The following is a 22630-nucleotide window of genomic DNA, read 5'->3' as shown; positions in this document are numbered from 1 at the left end:
GAGGTCTTCTACCTCATTCAACTTATTATTGATTCTTTTCTGAATCTCTGATACTTCATTATCTGTCCATTTTTCTCGATGTAGAAGCTTATCCAGCTCATCCTGAGTTTTCTGGATATCTTCTGTTATGTCTGATAGGACTTTAGTTTTGTACGTCTATATCTTCGAGGGCACTTTGAACTTCCTGTTCCTGTGCTTCCTCATAGTCTCTAGGTGTATATCTTCCTGATATACTGCTTCTAGCTTTTTGAGTTCGCTCATGATCTAGCATCCTATCTTCATAACTTCTCAATATTTCTTTAATTTTACTCGTAACGAAATTTTTATCAGTCATTTTTAAAGATTGATGAGATCTTGGTCGTCTAATTCTAATCCTAAGGTTTTGTGGAGTTGCTCTAACTGTCACTCACACTGCCTAATTCTAGATTGATAAAGATGAATCTGCTCTTCAATCTTTGTTAGTTGTGATTCAAGACCTGACTTAACTCTTTTTAAATCAAGTACCTAAGCTGAGCTCATGACCCCCTCCCTAAGTTACCTAAGCTTATTTATTTCATATTCCTCATGTATCCTAATTTTGAAAAAAATGATTCTATTTCTACTTGTCTCCCATCTTTATTTACAATTTTAAATACTGCAAATATATATACATATTAATTGGCTATTATTATTATTATTATTATTATTATTATTATTATCAATAAAACATGTGTAATGCTGTGTTGATTTTTTCATTTTTTAAATATATAGTTTAATTATGAGTTGTCAATCTTTAAAAATTAAAAATAAAAAGTAATGAGGCATCTATTCGCAATTAAAGTCTGATTACAAGTATTTGGAATGATTACAAATTTAGTCTCGGTCAATATATATATATATATATATATATATATATATATATATATGTATGCATACATGTGTACATATAGCCAAGTAAACATTAAATTATAATAGTATATATAATTGTCATATGGTTTGAGAAAAAGATTTATATGGGTTTTCTTATTTTTAATTTTTTCTTAATTATGTGTATGTACGCAATTATAATGTGAATTGAAGTATTGCTTATCTTTTATGATTTTATGACTTACATTTATTTAGTTTAATTTTATCATTATGCTTTTTAGTCCATTAATAAAATTCTATATTATAAATGGGAGACTGCCCATTTGACATTCTATAGTCTTTCTCATCCTCCTCTTTGAATAAAGAGATAAAAATGTAAAAGCATAATAAAATATAGTTATCTAGAGTAAAAGGCTTTATTAATTCTAATTCGACATTTACTTGCACATTTTCCGTTCTCCTTACATTTAAAGTTGAAGATACAAATATAGAACACACAAGTAATTAATTTTTCTAAATAGAAAGTTATCACTGCATATATATATATATATATATATATCTTTCGGTGTATTTGGTGTACGTATTTAACTTTGGCGTCTCTCAATAAAATCTTTGATACCTAAAATGAGCTGATGGGTTTGGGCCTTCGTGTCCGGGTCCATGTCCACCGCAATCTTGTTCAAGTAGAAGCCATGACCCATTCCTCGGCTCACTAGCAACTCTATGTCCTTCCCGGCCTCCTTCATGGCGTCGTAGTACTCCATCTCGGTGTCCTTTATCATGTCCCTCTCCGCCACACACAGCAGCATGGGTGGTAGTTTCAACCCCCGAAGCGGTGGGGCCGCCTCCCCCATGGGGCACGTTATCGGGTGGTTTTTGTTGCTTCCGAGTGGCAACGCTAGACTCAACAACTTGTCCACCATGGCTTGAGTGAGGAATGGCGACTCGGGCTGCTCAAGCTCGGATTGGCTTTTCTCGGATCGGACAAAGCCCGGGTGGATTGGAATTCCCCCGGCCATCCTCACTGGACCCAACTCCGCGGACACGGCCCGTGCAGCCACCTCATGGACTAGGTTTCCGCCCGAGCTGTCCCCAATGAGGAAAACGCGGCCGAAGTCCCCATATTGCTCGAGCCAAGGCTCATGGGCCCGATCCATGGCCACGTCCCGCAGCCAGAGGAGGGCAGCGTAGCCATCATCGCATGCGGCTGGGAGGCGGTGTTCGGGGGCGGGTCGAAGGAAAACCGAGACACAAATGGCCTGAACCGTGAGGGCAAGCCGGGCATACATGTGGTAGTACATGTACCAATCGGCTCGGCTTATACAAAAGCCGCCGCCATGAAAATGAAGAATAATAGGAAGCAATTGTTTTTCGCCCTCAAGCTGGACTTCGGGTAAGTAAATTCGGACTCGAAGGCCCGTCTTTTCATCGACGGCAACGTCATTGATGGCAACACCGTCCACAAACTCGGGGTGGGCGGGGACGGGCTCGGTCAAGAACTTGACTTGAGGCGGCCCCAACCACGTTCGGTCGACGGAGCCGTCATCAAAAACCCTGAGCCAGCCCGAGACTTCATCGACGACATTCTTTTGGCAAACCATGATTAATAACCGTATATATTTTTCTTCTGCGGATTTCGTATGGGGAAGGGGAGTTGGGTTTGCTTTTATAGGGTGGTTGTACGGGGATGGAACTGGCTCACCGGCAGAGCCCTTGGGATGGGCTGTTCTAGTAGTGAATTCCGATAATTTTTGACAACTTCTTCCGGTTGCGGGTTGAATTTCCCATTTTCCCTAGCTAGCTACATCCTAGGTGTTTCATTGTTTAAGCATTGTAATCAAAGAATTTTCTGTCTTGACTTGTATTCTTATCACACGTTCATAGTTGCACACGTTCAAAGTTGCAGGGCCGCACCTCAAGTCAATTTTTTTACTATTTCTTAATTGCTTTACCTATTTTATATCTTAGGATTCTCTATCCAATGGTTTTTATTTTTTTATTTTTTTAAATGTTACTCTCTTTTTTGTAAGGGTGACAAAATGGGTTAACGGTTCGGGATCAAGTGAGACGTAAATAGGTCGGGATTAAATCGGTTCGGAATCAAGTGAGACGTAAACGGGTCGGGATTAAACCGGTTCGGGTTCAGGTTAACCTATTTATGAACAGGTGACTACTATGTAAATCCAAATCAGTTTAAAAAATATAATTTATTTACTTTAAATTTTTTTTAACATTCCATATAAAATGATATATATATATATATATATATATATATATTAAAAAAACACTCCATTTTAATTTTAAACAGGTCATAAACGAGCCACTCTCTAGGTGACCCGACCCCAACCCGTCTAATCCATTTAATAAACAAGTTGGGTCCTAATTGCCTCGTTTATAAATGGGTCAACTTGTATTAAACTCAAATCCGATTTAAATGAACGAGTCACGCGTCACCCATCAGGTTTTGACCCATTTGCCACCCCTACTTTTTTGAAGATGGGAAATAGACTGACAGATCAATTAGGACTCAACATTGATTTAAACAAAAATGACAAATCAACTAAATCAAATATTTTGTTTTCTAGAGTTTACCACGAGCCACTCACTCTTGGGGGCATTAAAGAAGAATATTAGTAATATAAAAATTATTTAGTTATGAGATGTCTTACCTTTCATTGAGCCCTCTTTTATAGTAGCATTGACCTTCTTGATATTAGTACTAACTGTCCTTAATTCAATAGGAGTAATGAGTCCTTAATCTACTTAGGATCATAGCACTTTTATTAGGCCCCCTTTAATCTCCTTGAATTATCCTTAAAAAATAACCCTATATTTTATACTCCATCAATTACCCTCTTTCCTAGGACTTGAAATTATTTTTTAAAGCTAGGAGTATTTCAAAATTGTTAAATCAATTCTATAATTTTAGTGTATGTAAATACAATCAAAAGATAAAGAAAGTAGGAATTAATAATTTAGATTAATTTTAAGGTATAAAAGTATTAAGAAGGAAAGTGGTTGAGTTGGAATTTATTAACAAAATTATTGTAGTGAAATTCATTCATGTTGGAATTTTTAATTTTTTTTCTCGTAAATGTAAGTAAGGGGTTTAAAAAATAATAAAAAAGTAGGGCTTGATGTAGAGAGAAAGAGGGAAGAGAGAGGATTTTAAAAAATATAGTGGAGAGAGAGAGAGAGAGAGAGAGAGAGAGAGAGAGAGAGAGAGAGAGAGATATGGGAGGGAAGGAAAGAGAGAAAAACTTCAAAATGGGTGAAAAAAATTATGGGGCCCTTCCTCTGTTGGCTGACACAAATAGAGAGGGAGAGAAAAAAAACGAAGTTAGATGTAGAAAAAAAATTACCTTCACGTGTCAACCCCATGAGAGACGAGAGAGAAGGAGTTTCAAAATAATTTAAAAAATTAGTGAGACCTACGTAGGGCCTCTTCCTCTAGTCGTTGACAAAGAGAGAGAGGACAGTAAAAACCTAGATGTAAAAAAATAGTGGGGTTTACATAGGGCCCATTCCTCTGGCTGGTGATAACAAGAGAGAGGACAATTAAAACCTCGATGTACAAAAAAAAAAAAAGTAGGATGTGCATGGGGCCCCTTCCTCTTGGTTTACAAATCTATTAGGACTCAACGTGGGTTTACAAAAAATTGACAAATCATCTAAATCAAATATTTTGTTTCCTTTAGTTTACCACGAGCCACTAACTCTTGGGGGCATTAAATAAGAATATTAGTAATATAGAAATTATCTAGTTATGAGATATCTTGCCTTTCATCAGAGCCCTCTTTATGGTAGCAGTCACATTTTTTTTATTTTTTTGATTACATAGGAACTCTAGTCACCAATGAATCCTTTGGACCCCCTAGTGCGGCACCAAACTTACGAATCAGCGTCCAGTAATAGTCACCTTGTTGATATTAGCATTAGGTGTCCTTAACTCAATGACTAATGAGTCCTTAATCTGGATTACAAAACTTTTATTAGACCCCCTTTAACCTCTTTGAATTAACCTTAAAAAAATAACCCTCTATTCCACCCAATCTCAATAATTAAGGTTTGAGAGTTTTTCACATTAGAGGTTTCAAGTCTCATGTTTAAATTCTGAGAGGAGAGTGAGGTTTCAAGTTTGACATTTGATAACATAAAAATCGAAAATTGGATTTGAATTTTTATTGATTTGGATAAAAAAAATATTATGAAATTCTATTATTTTAAAAAAAATCTAAACAAATTTAAATTTAAATTCTAAAATTTATACTCTCAAGTATTACCTTAAAAAATTAAAATCAATTTAAAATACTACAAGCCTATTCAAAGTAAACGTACTTCTCTTAAAAATATTAATTTTTTTTTTAAAAAAAACATTGTGCTTGTAAACATAAATTTAGGCATTAAAACTAAATTTTTTTAATTCAAAATTTTATTTAACGTTCAATTAAAATTTATAGAACTCAAAAACTATGGTTTAAAAATTCACACTTCCAAGACAACATAAAAATAAATTGGGATTGGGGGAATGTCCTAATGTTATTCACAAGTTAAAGTTGAAATAGGCACCGACACGATGTGATGGGCCAGAAGAGTGGCTGATGTGGACCTCTTGTGAGGTCAGCAGTGGCGCGTGTCATCATACATCGTCAGTGACTGTCCAACTGCTTTTATATATATATAATTTTTCAATTAAAAAGGCACAATTAATACTCCAAAATTCTTACATGGAAAACGTGTCTCTTTTTTACTAAAATTGGAAAATTTTTACGGGATTTCAGCTTCCGTGTTTTTGTTTCTCAATTCATGCCGAGAAGTGACACATTTTTCAACGTTTGGGTTGCTAACATTTTCTTCGAGTCTTGTTTGAACTTAAATAATATATTTAAAAAAAAAAAATTTTTATTTTTAATGTTTAATTATCATGAGAATTGAAAAATACTAAAATATATAATAATAACAATAATGAAAAAAAAATTAAATTTTACATATTTTTAAAAATTTTTAATCATATCTTAAGTACCATCAGTTTTTTCTATTCCTTTTTAATTTAATGAGTCGTTAATCTGTCATTAACTCAATGGGACTAATGATTCCTTAATCTGGATTACAAAACTTTTATTAGCTTAAATTGAAGACTTTTATATTGAGGTTATATGTTTTTTTTTTTTTATTTACATAGGAATTTCAGCCATCAACGAGTCATTCGGATCCTCTAATGCGGCACTAAACCTATGGATCATCATCCTCTGCCGCCCCCAAGTCTCGTTGATTAGGATAAAGTCCGAATACGGACACGGATTTTGTGTATCAATTGGACGTTTGGCCAACCTGATTCCTAAGATACATCTTCATTACTATTCACGGTCCCCGCTGGCTTACAGAGTACTCTTACTATTCGCGATTCCCGCTCGCTCACAGAAAAATTTTTACCATTCACGGTCTCCGCTGGCTCACGGAGTGAATTCTCACCATCCACTTGTATCGCTGATTCTGTGAGTGTATCTATCTGGAATTAAACTTCTGATACTCCTTACTTGCTGATGCCTTTCCACCTCGTCCTTACGTGGGTGAACACTGAGGTTATATGTTGATATAATAAAAGTAGTATGAGATTGGAGAAAAGTGTACGTGACCCTTAAGGGATATCCCAATAACCAAAGTTTAAAACTTTCATTTTGTAGTTCTTTAGTTCAAATTTTACAAGTAGTGTGGGAGTGCAAAAGGCTATATAATAAATAGTGAAGGTTCAGTGTTGTGCAATATTATATGTTTTTTTGTAATAAGTTATATATATTTTAATTTTATATTGATTTTTTAAAAATAATTATTTTCATTATTTAGATTCTAAAATTCATACTCTCAAGTACTATCTACTTCTCTTAAATATATTAAAATTAAAAAAGAAATTGTGCTAGTAAGCATAAATTTCAGCATTAATATTAAATTTTTTTGATTCAAAATTTTATTTTACGTTCAATTAAAATTTATAGAACTCAAAGTCTATAATTTAAAAATTCATTGGGAAATGTTCTAATGTACACAAGTTAAATTTGAAGTAGGCACCGACACGATGTAATGGGCCAAGATGTAGTAGTGGGCAAGTTGGGCCTGGAGGGAGTGGCCGGCCCAGAAGAGTAGCTGATGTGGATCTCTCATGAGGTCAGCAGTGCCACGTCATCATACGTCGTCACCGTCCAACTGCTTTTAAACAATACTCAAAGAAAAGGAGTTTTTTCCCGTTTTAACTTTTTTTAAAAAAAATATAGTAAATAATACCTCATTATGGGAAGTATTTCCCAGAATGACTCTGACGTAATCTCGCTATTCTAAGTAGCGATATTTAACCAAATCTCGCTACTTGGAGTAGCGAGATTTACTTTTGAATGAAGGGCTCGTGCTAACGCGTGGCAAATCTCGCTACTCTAAGTAGCGAGATTTAATTGGGATAATTAATGCTCTGCCAACCGCCTTTTGAATTACCATCCACCCGGCTTTCGATGTGTGGTAAATCTCGCTACTTGGAGTAGCGAGATTTGCTTCAGAATGACCTCGCCCGTTCTTCCTCCTTTCTTGCGCGAACAGAATACCTGTTGCAGAGCCAAGCAGGTTACCGTTGAAGGAAGACTCTGGAGCAGGTGACCGTTGCGGGCTTCATCAAATCGAAAGTTATATAAGGAGATGGAGTAAGTTATATTTTCCATGTACAGTGCATAGATTTTTAAATTATTTTTATTTCATCCAAAGCTTTGATAATCGGAGAGAGAGTTTGTGATTTGTGTTAAAAGATTCGTGGATAAACATTACTCTTAAGGTTTGTATTTCATTGTTTTGGTATTTGAATTTAATTTTTTGCCGATAATATTTTATTTTTTCCATTCAAACTGTTGTTCAATATTTATTTATTTTTTTTGGATTGTTGTTTCATTGTAAAATGCATTATCTTTCCTGCTCTAGAATTTGTTGAAGTTTCCTCCACTCACTAAATTTGTTGAATTTCCTTCTACTCTTTTAAATATAATTGTGCAATTATAATTAGATCATATGATTTACTTTCAAAATGGGAAATTTTGTTATTCAATCCTTGAATTTTCTTCTACTGTTTTTAATATAATTGGGCACATCCACTAAAATTTTTCAAGAACATGTAAATTGTATGGTTTTAATTGATGTTTTGAGTTAATGTGAGTGCATATTGTAATTATAAATTGTATTTTCATTTATCGTATTAAGTGCATATACTTTTCTATGAGTTAATGAAATTTAGAATTTAAATTTTGACTTATTTTATTTCCTACACAAACTTGAATAATTTTAGCTCATTTAAGAATGTAATGCCTATGATATATTTCATAGATAACGCGTAGAGTATATATATACACGTGCCTTTGATGTTTCTTATATTTAATTTCAAGCTTTAATTTTCCTTGAATTTTAGTTTCAATTCCTAATGAATCAAACTCATACCTTGAACCAACCACATAATAAAGTTCAAGTTGAGCCGCATGTTTGAAACATTTGGAATAGATTAGAATAGAACTTTATAATTATAATATAAGGAGTATCATTTGTGAATTTTTTATTGTCAAATAAGAGGTCCTAGTGACAAGATTAAGTCTCCTCTCCCTCTCTTATGATTACTAGAATACAATAATTAATAGGATAAAAGATAATCATTTTTTTTAAGTTTGCTTAAAAGACAAATATCTTTCATGAAATTTCAAAAATGTCACGAACGTCTCCTAAAGTATCAAAAATGTTAAAAACTTCATTTGATGTTTGTCCAAAGAAAATGAAATTTATCTTTAAAAAAAAAAAAAAAACTTGTCTTTTTGCAAATTTTAAAGTGAGATTTGTGCATTTTTAACAAATCTCAAGAGAGATCATTGAAATTCTTGAAATGTCAGCGAACGTTCTACAAATTCTTAAAACTCCTGGTATAATATTTAAAATTCTTGAAACCTTACGATATGTGATTGTCTTTTTATCAAAATTTTGGGAAGATTAGTGTCTTTGTCTAAATTAATATACTTTATTAAAATTACCTAATAATTTAGTTCACCAATCACACTGAAACTTGCAAAAATTATATTTAAAATAAAAATAAATAAATAAAAATATCCAAAGGAAGTAAGAGCAGATAAGGTGGGGAATTCATTATGAGACAAGCCCCATATGTATAAGATCCTAGGGTGGGGGGTGCCTGAGGAGGCCACAGTCAACAGAGCACCATTAAAGATCCAACTGTACGAGGCCGAAGCCGGCCTCAACTAGTCACCGTCGATGACGCTGACTGGGAACACCGTAGAGATGATAGTTAAAAGGTCACATTATTAGAGGAAAGTAGTAATGAGTTTTTTCCTCCCCGAATTTATGTATTTTTCTCCAATATATCGATATAAATGTAGTGTTCACATTTTAAAGCACTTGTCATAAGACGATCCCATTCCCATTTCATGAATCGGGGTGTTATGCGTTCTAAGTAACATTTTTCTAAAAGATCCCTTTAACTCCTTTGAGTATGGCTATTCGGATTAGCAATGAATCCTCAAAAGGTTACTTAACAAAATTGAACTTCAAAATAAGTGGTAACCCAACCCATAATGAGGCAGAGTACGAAGTACCATTTTGGAAAAATTACTCTTAAGAGCGCCATTTCATAGTTCTTTGAATTCTAAGTTGAATTACAATTTTGGGAAAATCCGAAGTATATGTCATATGGGGAAAATCAATACATATTCATGTTGTTTATTCATAGACGTTGAATTCATCTAATTATTTTCTTGGTGGGAAACTTAGGTCCAAACTCTAAGTTCATTCATTCATTAGAATTTCTATACATCTATTTGGTTTATAGTTATTAGTTATTTCGTCTCATTTACACATCACTTATACATACAATTTTGTCTTGCGTAGGTTTTTTTTATTTCCCGATCGCCGATCTAAATGGCAGGAAACTCAAGCAGTGATCCAGTCACGGTATTTTTATATATAGGGGGGGAACATTATAACCGCATTAGATGGTGTTAGGTATAGTAGTCGACTAGTTCGACTTATTCGAATTAGCCGTAGGTGTAAATTAAGTAAATTATATACAAAGATATATAAATATTTGCATATTGATCCAGATCAATATGCATTGCAGGTGACCGCAAGATACCCTGCGCGAGAGTTAAATAATACAGCGTTCTATGAGGCTGTTCCGATATCAGATGATTATGGGTTGCGCATTGTATTGGATGCACACTGTGTCAGTGAGACATATTTAACGATGCAATTGTATGTCGAGACCATTCCTCAAGTGGGTGTAATCGCAGTTAGGCAACTAGATGCGCTCGCGGAGCAATTGGATGAATTCGGTGAAGACACCGAACAAACACATCAGGTCGATGTTAGTGGGGAGGTTCGTGCTATGTTCACGGTCGATTTTAACGAATATTCGGGATCGTCATTCCAGCTTTCGGAGTACGAAGCACCTGTTCCTCACATGTTTCCGCATAGAGGTTGCGAAGATGTCCCGAGTGCGGGACCAGCATCGTTGTTTGCCATTGCGAATGACGCATTGGACGAGGGCATGAACATTACGAATGATGTTCATATTGAAGATGAACACATGTACGAGCAGGAAATGGGTGAAGGGTTAAATGATGTCCCCGATAATGTGAACTTACGTCACCATGACACGGACGACGCAATGTTTGACGTGCAATTCATCGGCAAGCTTCCGATGTACGGTCATATTGACCTAGCTGCTGCAGATTTAACTGCGGTCGATGAGCTTCCCATACGCGCCACTCGTTGGGAAGAATCCTCTGAGTTGAGTAAGGGGATGCTCTTTGGTTCAAAGGATCAGCTGGTCGTCGCAGTGCGAATATATCACGCTCGCACCCACCATGACTTCCATGTGGGGCGATCTACTCCTGAGTTGTGGGTTGCTAGGTGTAAGGACCACGATTGCGCGTGGAGATTGCGTGCCATGTATCGGATGATACACCATTTTTTCGAAATCACCCAATATAGTGGTCCGCATATTTGTCTGAATGAACTTATATCGCAGGACCATAACCAAATCACGTCATCCCTCATTCCTGGGGAGATAGTGAACATGATCAGGGAAGATGCGTCGACGTCGATCGCTACATTGAAGGAGTTCATTGATCGTCGATTCGGGTATTCAATCTTTTATAAGAAGGTTTGGCTGGGCAAACAGAAGGCAATAGCCCAAGTCTTCGGTGATTGGGAGAAATCGTATGAAACGTTACTGAAGTGGATGGAAGCGATGCGCGCGTACATTCGTGGGACTATAGTCAGGTGGAGGTCAACTCCGGTTCTAGGTAGCACTAACAGCGCAACCTTCGTATCTCTATTTTGGTGATTTGCAGCATCTATTCAGGGTTTTCGTCATTGCCCTCCCATTATATCTGTGGACGGGACACACTTGTACGGTAAGTACAAGGGCAAACTCCTTATTGCGACGTGCCCTGATGCAAATAGGCAAATATTTCCCCTTGCATTCGCTATTGTGCAAGAGGAAAGCCTCGACACATGGAATTGGTTTCTGTGTTCTCTGCGTTTGATTACCAACAGGGATGACATTTTCCTCATATCAGATCGACATCCAGGGATTATCGCTGCGGTGCAGCACAATTCTGATTGGCAACCACCACGTGCGCACCACCAATTTTGCCTTCGACATGTCGTCAGCAACTTTAATACGAAAGTGCGGAGTGTCAATATGAAGCGAATGGCTGAGCGAGTGGAAAGGGAGCATCAGGTGAGAAAATTTAACACTTGGATGGAGAGGATATTCGATGAGGGTGGAGAGCCAGCCAAGTCGTTCTTCGATCAGATCCCTCCTCATATGTGGACTCAGTGCCACGAAGGTGGAAAGAGGTATGGAAACATGACCACCAACCTGGTCGAATGTTTCAACGCCGTCCTAAAAGGCGCACGTAGCCTTCCCATAACGGCTCTCGTGCAACTAACATTTTATTGCGTTGCACATTACTTTAATAGCTAATGGAAGTCTGCTCGTAACGCAATATCTGGAGGAAATACATTAACTCCGCATATATTGCTAGCGATGGAAATAAGGAAGCTGAAGGCGACCGGACAACGAGTCACGACGTTCAACAGGTCTAGGGGTACTTTTAGCATCACGACTACGCAGCAGGACTCCATAAAGGAAACAATGTCCAAACTTGGAGCATCTAGAGGCGTGAATGCTCCTGTGAGAAGTGGCAACATTTACACTATCCCTGCTCGCACCTTCTTGCAGCTTGTGCCGAGACACGGCTAAATGCGAGCCAGTTTGTTGAGCCATATTGGAGCACTGCCGAGCACTACGCAACATATGCTGCAGAATTTTATCCAATCATGCATGAGGCATATTGGCCAACTTGCTCGTTGCCAAACTTGTAGGCAAATCCTGCATACGCTCGACATAAAGGTCGGCCTAGGAGCTCACGTATACATAACGAGATGGATGCTCAGGAAGGTCGGAAACATATCACGTGTAGCATATGCCATCAAGAAGGACATAACTGCACAAGATGTCCGAGAAGGACCCAACCTGGGGATGCAGCTGGACCTTCGCACTGACCTATAACTTATAGGTTATCCGGGATTTGCGTACTCATACTCCTCGCATCACGACAAGTTTTCAACTGCCATTCTACTCCTTCCTTCTGAACAATTTGTTTCCAAATGTTAAATCCTCAGACCGCTTTCATTTTTCGGTGAACACGCGAATGCTCCATGCTTAATTTGTCTCTAAGCAATTGAGTCACTGTGTCCATCAATCGAGAATAGTGTATGTTCAGATGAAAACTTGGTGAGATATTTTCATTTGTACACATATAGGATAAACCTTGAGATTTTTGTTCGGTTCCACCATACAAAGCACCCGGGATAGATACTCAATTCTTATGATTTCTATGTTAATGCTTTCAATATTTTGGCTTGTTTGCAGGATCGATCCAGGGCCGTCCGATACTACTGTACTGAGTATGGGCGATCGGCACCGGTCCAATCGGGCGTGGACCGATTCGCATGCTGACGTGTTATATTGCTGAGGGGGCAGTCTGAGCGTACAGGATAGGATAGGCGCAGACCCTCGCATTATTGATTGGATACGTGACGTGGGTTTTTATGGACCATATTCAGCCAGCAGAGCATGGTACCGTGGCTATATTCAGTTCAGAGTGCAACCACTACTCAGATAGTATGTGGTATCGTGCCTATGTTATGGACAGGCTCCCCATCAGATATGGGTTGAGGGGGCCAATTTGATTGTTGGAGTTCAGCTGACTTACCCTGGTCGACCAGCCAAGTTAGGTCTCGCCTTCGGGCTGCACAACCTTGTCATGAGGGATTAAATCATGACTTTTAATTATCCATCCAAGGAATCTTTTTAGTTATTATATATATGTATGATCGGATTTTCAGAAAATAATCATACCTATAGATATTAGCAGCATTATGAATAAATATTTAGGAAAATCATTTTATTTTAAGCAACATAGGTATGGTTTATATTATATTGCAACTGGTTTATAGGTTTGACTCATCTTTGTTATTTACGGTATTTTCTAAGTCAGATTTTACTAGTATGTAGCTCACTTGCCACACACTAACAGTAGTATATTTTGTCTTACTGAGCGTAATCTCATCCCAATAAATTGACATTTTTTTCAGGTGATCCAGTTAGGCGAGCAGATCAGGCTCGCAGGTAGAGGGGCTACAGTGCTGCCCTGTTAATAAGGTGAGTCTTTTGGGGTGGAGAGCACTTTTTTGTAGCCCTTATTCAGTTGTATATTTGTATTTTTAGAATATTCTAGTACTCTGGTATTGTAAATATACATATGGTTGTGGTTATGTGAATTCAGCTTCTCACTGCTTAGGTTAACAACTAGATTTAATATTAAATAAAAAAAATTTAGTCGGTCGTTACAATCGGCATGACACCATACGAGGCGTTATATGGTAGGAGGTGTCATTCTCCACTATACTGGGATGAAGTTTGTGAGAGGCGAGTTTTGGGACTAGAGTTGGTGCAGCAGGTGTACGATAAGGTCCTGCTTATTAAAGATAGAATCAATGCAGCTCAGAGTCGGCAAAAAAACAATGCTGATACTCATCGCCGGGAGTTAGAGTTTGACGTGAGAGATCAGGTATTTTTGAAGGTAGCTCCACTAAGAGGAGTTATGAGATTTTGGAAGAAAAGTAAGTTGAGCCTTAGGTACATTGACCCATTTAAGATACTTGAAAGAGTTGGGTCAATTGCTTACAAGCTAACTTTACTATCAGTTCTATCTAGAATACACGACGTATTTCATGTTTTTATGTTGAGAAAATATGTCCCAGACCCATCCCACATGATCAGTTATGTAATGCCCCAAAAATAATTATTACAGGAGGATGTAATGGATCCTAAAAAAAATTAAATAAATAAATTATTATTAATTAAATATTATAGTAATAATAATGATATTGATATTAATATTAATATCAATATTAAAATTATTATTATATTTATATCCAAGCTTCCTAAAGCAACGCTTCAGGAAGCATCTGAATTGAAATTCAAGAGACAAGTCGTAGCCCCCCCCTTCTGAATCTATCTTGCTCATCTCCGTCTCTTTCCCACTTCTTTCAATTTCTTGACTGATTTTCACCCGATCAAAAATCAAAAAATACCACTGGACTCCATTCTCCGCCACCGACATTTCTACTGGAGCGGAGTTTTCATAGGAGCGACGTAGACATATCTTTTGAGGTAAGCTCAATTCTCACTTTTACCTCAATTTCTCGTAAACCTTAAGTCCAATTGACAATCGGACACCACCATGAGAATTTAGAGATGATTCTCTACAAGTTTAGCAAGAGGATTTCTCGTGGGGTTGTCGTAGGCATAATCCCAAAATTAGGCTAAGGGGGTTATTAAGGGGCTAATTATTATTTAATTATTGTAGATTTAGAAATGTTAAATATTGGGCATTCTGAGGTTGAATTAGAGTCATTGAATTCAGGGCTCGAGTAAGCACTGCGGGTGTAATTTCGGGACCCTACAAGCATAGTTCCGGAAAACCAAGGTAATTTGATTATTTTGGGGTTTAACAATTTATTTATGTTATTAGGAGCCTAGGAAATGTTTTATGGAAATTATGTTCAAAATCTGTTGAATGTTCTGGGGAAATGAAAATTATAGATTTTGTGTTAGAAATGCCATGGGCTCAGGATTGAATGGTGTGGGCATCTCAGTAAGTCGGGTAAGGGGAATAAATTATAGCGGTCTTGTCTGAAAATTATTGGTTGAGAAATATGAGAAATGGAAATATGATATTTTACCTAAAATTTATTATGATATGAATATCATATGAAAATTGTGTGGCATATGATTTATATTAAAATGTATTTGAAATTGAGTTAAATGGTTTACATTGAGAATAATGAGCCTATGAAATGTATACTGAAATATGAGATTTGAAATGTGAAAGATGATGAAAAGTAATATGTACTGAAAAGTACCTTCCGAGAAATGATGAAATATGAAATATAGAAATGTTTTATTGAGAAATGTTGAATAACATGAAATGAGATGTGTATATGTTATTATGAGAAGAAATGAGTATTGAATTGATGAAATATCATTGAAATGATGAAATGAGTTGTGAATGCAGGAAATGAAAATATTGCAGTATGAAATCTATAATGTAAATCTTGAAATGTGATTACTAAAAATGTGAACATTGCAATGTTAGTGTTGCAATGAGAATGATGAAATGTGAATATGAAAATGTGAATGTGAGAAATGTGAATATTGCAACGTGAATACTACAATATGAATGTGAAATGAAAATACTGGAAATGTGAAAAATTGCCTTATGAATTATTGAAATGTGGAAATGAAACCCTTATGGATGGATGGATGTATTATTGAATTGAGCATGGTACCGTTGCTAGTGGTGATTAAGTGCAACCACACAGATACGTGGAGCGTGTGGCGTGACAGTTTGAATGAGCTAGTGTGAAGGGTAGTTTTACCCCCAGGGTCCGGACCAAGGTATATGGCAGGTCATTCGTACTTACAGACTTATGTTTGACCTAGCATGGTCGGTTAGTCATTGCTAGGTCCCACCTTCGGGCCGCACAACGAAGTTATGTGGGGGTTAGACATGAACTCAGCTAACTATCCATCTTGGGTGTTATTTCAATATAGTACAATTATATAAGATGTTTTCCATGTACAACGTGCATTATGTTATATTATGAATTGACAAATCATGTTTTACTCAGTTTAGTATAGTCAGACTTTTCCAGTTATGTTTTATGTATTATTTATATGTACAACACGAAAATACTCATGTTGCCACACACTGATACTAGTTTATTTCACTTACTGAGAGGTGTCTCACCCCAACATTAAAACATTTCAGGAAATCCAGGTAGAATAGTTGATAGAGCTTCGCGACAGTAGAGTTTGACTATGTTACCCTGTCAGAAGGGTGAGTTGTTGTGCTAGGGTCAAATTTATTTTGAGAATTGGCCTTGGGATACTTTCAGTCTTTTGGTGGATGATTGTATATATATAATTAACAGATTTAATAGAACTCTAGTATTGTGATTTATTGCATGGTTGTATGTAAATTACGTTTCCTGATGCTTAGCTGTCAAAGTTGTTTGATAGGTATGTCCCTGGTACCCATAGGTCTGGTTGGTCCATGTTTATATCACTATAACAGGGAAATAGGGTAATGAAGAAAGATGTTATGTTTTTATGTGAAAAAAATATATATGGTAAAATAGGCAGGTCGTTACAAGTTATGTAGAGATAGAGCTTAGATATTCACTAGTATATAAGGAAGCACCGGTGCAAATTTTAGACAGGAAGGAACATGAATTTCGCACCAAGAAAATCCAGTTAGTGAAAGTTTTGTGAAGAAATCATGTTACAAAAGAAGTTTTATGGGAGCTTGAGGAGGAGATCAAATGGAAATACCCACACCTATTTAGTCGGATACAGTAATAGTCAGTGTTGTTTAGGTAACAATAATTCTACTTTATTCAGTACAAGTGTTGAATGTACAGTTGTATTTTAGACTATAGGGTAGGTAGTGTTTTGGGTTTAGGAAAATTTTCTTTTATGAGTATAAGTAGTCTGTTTTCCTCAAGGGATGGTGTTCAATACAGACAACAAATTTCGAGGATGAAATTTTACAAGGAGGGAAGAATGTAGAGACCCGAAGAATTATAGTAATTAAATAAAAAAAAAAGGGAATTTAAAAAGGGGACTAAGCAAGGCCTTGTCAACGAACAGGTTTATTGGGATCATCAACATGGAGCGTTTGTCGAAGAACAGGCTTATTGGGATCATCGACGTGGACACATGTCTTGTCAACGAGAAAATGCCGAGAGGGCTGATTTCAGCGTCTGAAATTCGCTAACAAGGGGTAAGTTCTTGTCAACAAACTACCTTCTTGGCCTTGTCGACGAAGTGACGTATTTCATCAACAAAGCCAGGTGTATAAATAAGTTCAAACTTGGTTTCCAGCGAAATTCTCATACAGCAATCCCCCCCTCTCTCTCTCTCTCTCTCTATAAAATAGTCTCCCACACCTTCTTTCTTCATTTTTGGCCTCGATTCTTGCCAGTTTGACGATCGGAAGCCGCCATACTACTCCTAAGAAGATTCTCTTCAAATCTGTTGGAGTAGATTGTTAGTTAGGCCTACTTGGTACCATCCCATAATCAGGGTAAGTTGAATATTTGGATATTTTCAGTATTATCAAGTTTATCTAATTTTAGATTTTGTAATGTATGGGAATATACTGGTGTTTTACGGAGTAAAACTAGAGTATTATATTTTTAGGGATAGGGCGTTTTAGGACCCTACAGGCATGGGTTGAGGACCCAGTGCATATTTTTAGGAGCCCAGGTAAAATTATAATTCATAAAATTACGAGGATGTAGGTTTGGGGAAATATAGTTGATTAATTGGAAATATGTATATATGTATTATTTTAGGATTTTTGAGGATAGTACGCTGAGGGCGTGAGAGTGGAATTAAAGGCAAGCCTCTCAGTCAGTTAGGTAAGGGAAATATGCTATGCCAGCAAATTCAGGAATTTTTATCAGTATCAGTTATAATATTTGAATATGAGTACAGGGTATGATTTGGAATATGTCAGAATATAGATTTATACAAATTTTTATTACATGCGTTTTATTTGGTGTGTGGCACGAGTTTATATTTATTCAGTACATACTTTATACAATTCTCAAAATATCATGATATATATATATATATCTACAAAATTATAAATTCCCAATATACATACAGATAGACAATTTACAGAATATTCAGAAACATGATTTATAGCATTTTTAGGTTACTATGACTTCAAAAGCATGATATTCAGATATTCAGTTAGATATTCAGATATATGGATATTTAGATATTTAGGTAGTTATTCAGAAATTCGGATTATTCAAATCACTTTTACAGTATTATGGTTACTTCAAAATCATGGTAAAAACAGTAAGATAATCATAAATACCAGTATTATATAGTATCAGACTCTGATGAATTATTCAGTCAATAGAGCACGGTACCGTTGCTATTTTAGTTCAGAGTGCAACCACATAACTCAGATAGTATGTGAATTTTTAAGTAGTCGATCGTGCTAATGTTGTGGACAGACTCCCCGTCAATTAGGGTTGAGGATATCGATCTAACTTTTGGAGTTCAGTTGACTTATCCTAGTCGGCCAACCAGTGTTAAGTCCCGCCTATGGGCCGCACAACCCTGTCATGAAGGGTTAAATCAAGATGTACAGTTTTTCAAGGTATTATCACAGTTATTTATATGTATATAGATTTATAATAAACAGCAGATATATTATAGTATTAGCAGTATGAATAAGTATGAAGTTCAGTTTACACAGTTGTATCTTAAACAATATAGGTGTGCATTGCAATATAAATTGTTTCATCAGTTAACTCATTTTTGGAATTTTATCGGTATAATATTTATATAACTCATCTTCCACACGCTGGTAATAGCATATTTCGTCTTACTGAGAGTTATTTCATCTCAATTATTTATCCCTTTTCAGGTGATCCAAATAGGCGTGCAGATCAGGCACAAAGATAGAGGGGACCTTGTGCTGCCCTGTCTGAAGGGTAAGTATTTTAGGAGGGTCACTTTTTGAGTAGTCCCTAAGTGATCAGGTGGGGGTATTTTGGGAATGATAATGTATGTATATTTTGGAAAAAATATTGACACTTTGGTATTGTATATAAAATATGGTTATGTGCATTTTTGTTTTCCGCTGTATAGGAAGTTTATGGATACACAAGTTCCACGGTTCCCACTTGGACCGTGATGATGATATGGATTATATTGCAGGGTATCAGAGCAGTTTATTTTAACAATATAAGTGGGGGGAAAATGGCATGAAAAATCAGGTTAGTACAGAGGGTATAGACTTTTGGATGTGTATATTTTTGGGTTTGTTTATGTTTTCTGAGATGTATGATTCTGAATATTGGTTGTTGGAAGATGATTTTGAGATGTATATATGTAGATACTTTGGTATATTATTGTGGAATTATTATTATTTCTGCTGTGTTATTGAGATAATAGGGTATCATATACAAGTAAATGGTTAACATGGCATCCGAGCCCCACCAGGCAAGTTCGGGGCGTCACAGAGCATGATTTTATTTACAATAACACTCCGGACCCCATTTTAGGGTTCGAAGCATTACAGTTTGGTATCAGAGCATTAGGTTTTAGGTTCTACAGACTTAGAGATGATTAAAACCAGAGTATAGGAACAGATGATAGGATATGGATAGACTAGGATTGAGAAGTATAGGCTTTTGTCTTGTAACTTGAAGGCGAAAATACATCGACGATTTCCTGTGATTTTTCTGAAGCAGTCGACGACCTCAGAAAAGCCACGATAGACCTTAGATGATTTTGTTTATGAGTTGTACGACAGGTCCTAAATTGAAAAGTTGGGCGTATGTTGGAATTTAGATTAATGATTGTATTGATAGGGTTATGATAAAGGAATTCTTAACTCTTTTCTGTCTTTTTTTTCAGGATGGATCCTAGAGGTAAGAATGTGGCAGCAGAGGGAGAGTATGATTCAGAGGCTTCTAGTGAGGAGGATTTCCATGATGCTGCGGGGTATAGCCCGTCAGGTTAGGGCAAAAATGAGGCAGTGTCCTAGAGAGCAAAACTGTCTGCCTGCAGGTCAGGGTTGCAACATTAAGGACTTTATTTGTCTGAACCCTCTAACTTTTGTAGGAGGAGTTAACTTAGTAGCTATATAGAATTGAGTGTAGGAAATTGAGGAGATAACGATAGTACTTAGTTGCATAAACGAGCAGAAAGTCCTATACACCGCATTCAAGATGACAGGAGATGCGAAACGCTGGTGGCTTTCTATGAAGCTGCTAGAGGAATAGAGGTTAGTAAAGATATGTAGATACCTAGAAAATTATGGTAATTAAATAAAGAGGAGAAGGAAAATTTAAAGGAGGTAAAGCAGGGTTCATCGATGAATGCCCTGGCTTCATCGACGAACTCCCTTATACGGCTCATGGACGAGGTTCACTGCCTCGTTGACTAAGAGATACCGAGTGGGGGACATGCAGACCCTCTGGTTCATCAATGAACTCATTATCCTTGTTGACGAACTTCCTTCCTCGACTTGTCGATGAGTCCAATAGTCTAGTTGACGAAGCCACGTGTCAAGTCGTTTATAAATACGCAAAATTGGGAATTCAGCGTGAAAAATATCTTTCCCTTATTTTCTCTCTCTAAAATTTGGTGGTCTCTCCTCCTCTTTAGATTTTCGACTCTATTTCTCCTTGGTTCGACGATCAGAAGCTACCACGGTGATTCTAGGGAGATTCTCTACAACCTAGTCGGAGTATAATGTTGATTTGAGAAGTTTGGGCACCATCCCAATTTTAGGGTAAGTAGATTATTTTGATATTTCCAGTATTATCAAATTTATCTGAGCCCATATTTTTGTGTTGTATGAGAATATACTGGTGTTTTTTGGAGTAAAAATTTAGGTATTATGATTTCAGGGTTAGGGTGTTTTTGGGACCCTACAGGCATGGGTTGAGGACCTCGGCAGTTATTTTTTCAAGAACCCAGGCAAATTATAGTTTAGAAAATTACGAATAAGTAGATTCAGGAAATGTGAGTATGATGATTTTTGGGAAATTCAGTGTTTTACTAGAGAATTTGTATATATATGTAATTAAAGGATTTTCATATTGATACGCCGAGGGCGTGAGGATTGAATTGGATGCAATCCTCCCAGTCAGATGGGTAAGGAAAATATGCTATGTTAGGAATTTTGGAATGTTTATTAGTAAATTATATGTTTTTTCCAAATTATTATCCAGTAGGCAGATTATTTGTATATTAGAAGATATAGTTTTTAGAATATGGAATATTTATTTATTAGGTTGTGTGGCATGAGACATTATCAAATCAGTACAGAGATCCTACAACTTTCAGATTACTATGATTTACAATATTTATGCAGAAATATGTTTTATGAGATTGTTCAAAATTATGAATTACAGTGTATACACAAACAAATATTTTATAGCATTTACAAATTACCATGATTCCAAGAATTTTAAAGCCATAACACTACAATATTACAGATTATACAGTTTAGATATTACAGATAAGTTATTACAGTATATACAATTTAGATATTACAAATCAGTTATTATAGCTATTACAGTTCAGATATTAAAGAGAACAATTTTCAGTGTTATGATTATTTTGGAATCATGGTGAAATAGTAAGATGTATATATAGAAAATAGTATTATACAGTATCAAACCCTAATGAATCAGTTCAGATATCGACAAATCAGGGTACTATTGCTATTACAGATTAGAGTGCAACCACACATCTCAGATAGTGTGTGAAGGTTTCCGTCAACCGTGCCTAAAGAGATTGTAGGCTCCCCAGAAGACTGGGATGAGGTGGCCAGTTTGACGAGGTAGATACCAGTACCGTGCCTTGGAGGGATTATAGATGGCTGGGCTGAGGATTAGTAGAGTTATAGTTGACTTATCCTGGTAGTCCAACTAGAGTTAAGTCCCGCCTATGGGCCTCACAACCTTGTCATGAGGGGTTAAATTATGACGTACAATTTTCTAGGGTAAATATCACAGTTATGTATATGTATACAAATTTACAAAATATCAGCAAATATATTATGATACTAGAAGTATGAAAAAGTAGAAAACTCAAATATTACAATTGTATATTAAACTATAATAAATGCAAGTCTATATTTTGTTTTACCAGCTTTTACAGTTTTAGATATTTATTAGTATAATATTTATGGAACTCAGTCGCCAAACACTAGTAATAGCATATTTCCTTTTACTGAGCGTTGTTTCATCCCAGTAATTTAACATTTTTCAGGTGATCCAACCAGACGAGTAGATCAGGCTCGCAGATAGAGGGATTGTTGCACTGCCTAGGTTGTGGGGTAAGTGTTTTCAGGGTGATGTGTTTTTGGGTCATTTTCCAGGGTTTTTGGTGGATGTTACTGGGAGATGTATTTTTTTGTATGTATATTTTAGGGAATTATCGAATTCTGGTATTCTAAATATGAACGTACAATTTTATGTTTTCCTGCTACGTAGGTGTGCAAAATGAACAGGGTTTCCTTAGTGCTCATTTGGGGCGTAAGATATTATAGTAGATAATCCAAGGGTATCAGAGTAA

General features: G+C 36.3%; 1 protein-coding gene across 1 annotated transcript; it reads right to left on the bottom strand.

Moving 5' to 3' along the window:
* Window positions 1-1242: 1242 nt before the first annotated feature.
* Window positions 1243-2482, bottom strand: LOC131163666 (probable carboxylesterase 6). The gene has a single exon (XM_058120317.1). The coding sequence runs from the start codon at window positions 2445-2447 to the stop codon at window positions 1431-1433; it is 1017 nt and encodes a 338-aa protein (XP_057976300.1). The 5' UTR covers window positions 2448-2482; the 3' UTR covers window positions 1243-1430.
* Window positions 2483-22630: the final 20148 nt, after the last annotated feature.

The sequence above is a fragment of the Malania oleifera genome, chromosome 9, assembly GCF_029873635.1.
Source record: "Malania oleifera isolate guangnan ecotype guangnan chromosome 9, ASM2987363v1, whole genome shotgun sequence".
In the NCBI taxonomy this organism is placed as follows: domain Eukaryota; kingdom Viridiplantae; phylum Streptophyta; class Magnoliopsida; order Santalales; family Ximeniaceae; genus Malania; species Malania oleifera.
This window is presented reverse-complemented; position numbering and strand designations above follow the sequence as displayed.

Coding starts and splice junctions, on each gene's coding strand:
- LOC131163666 (XM_058120317.1), bottom strand. CDS start 2,447: ATGGTTTGCCAAAAGAATGTCGTCGATGAAGTCTCGGGCTGGCTCAGG.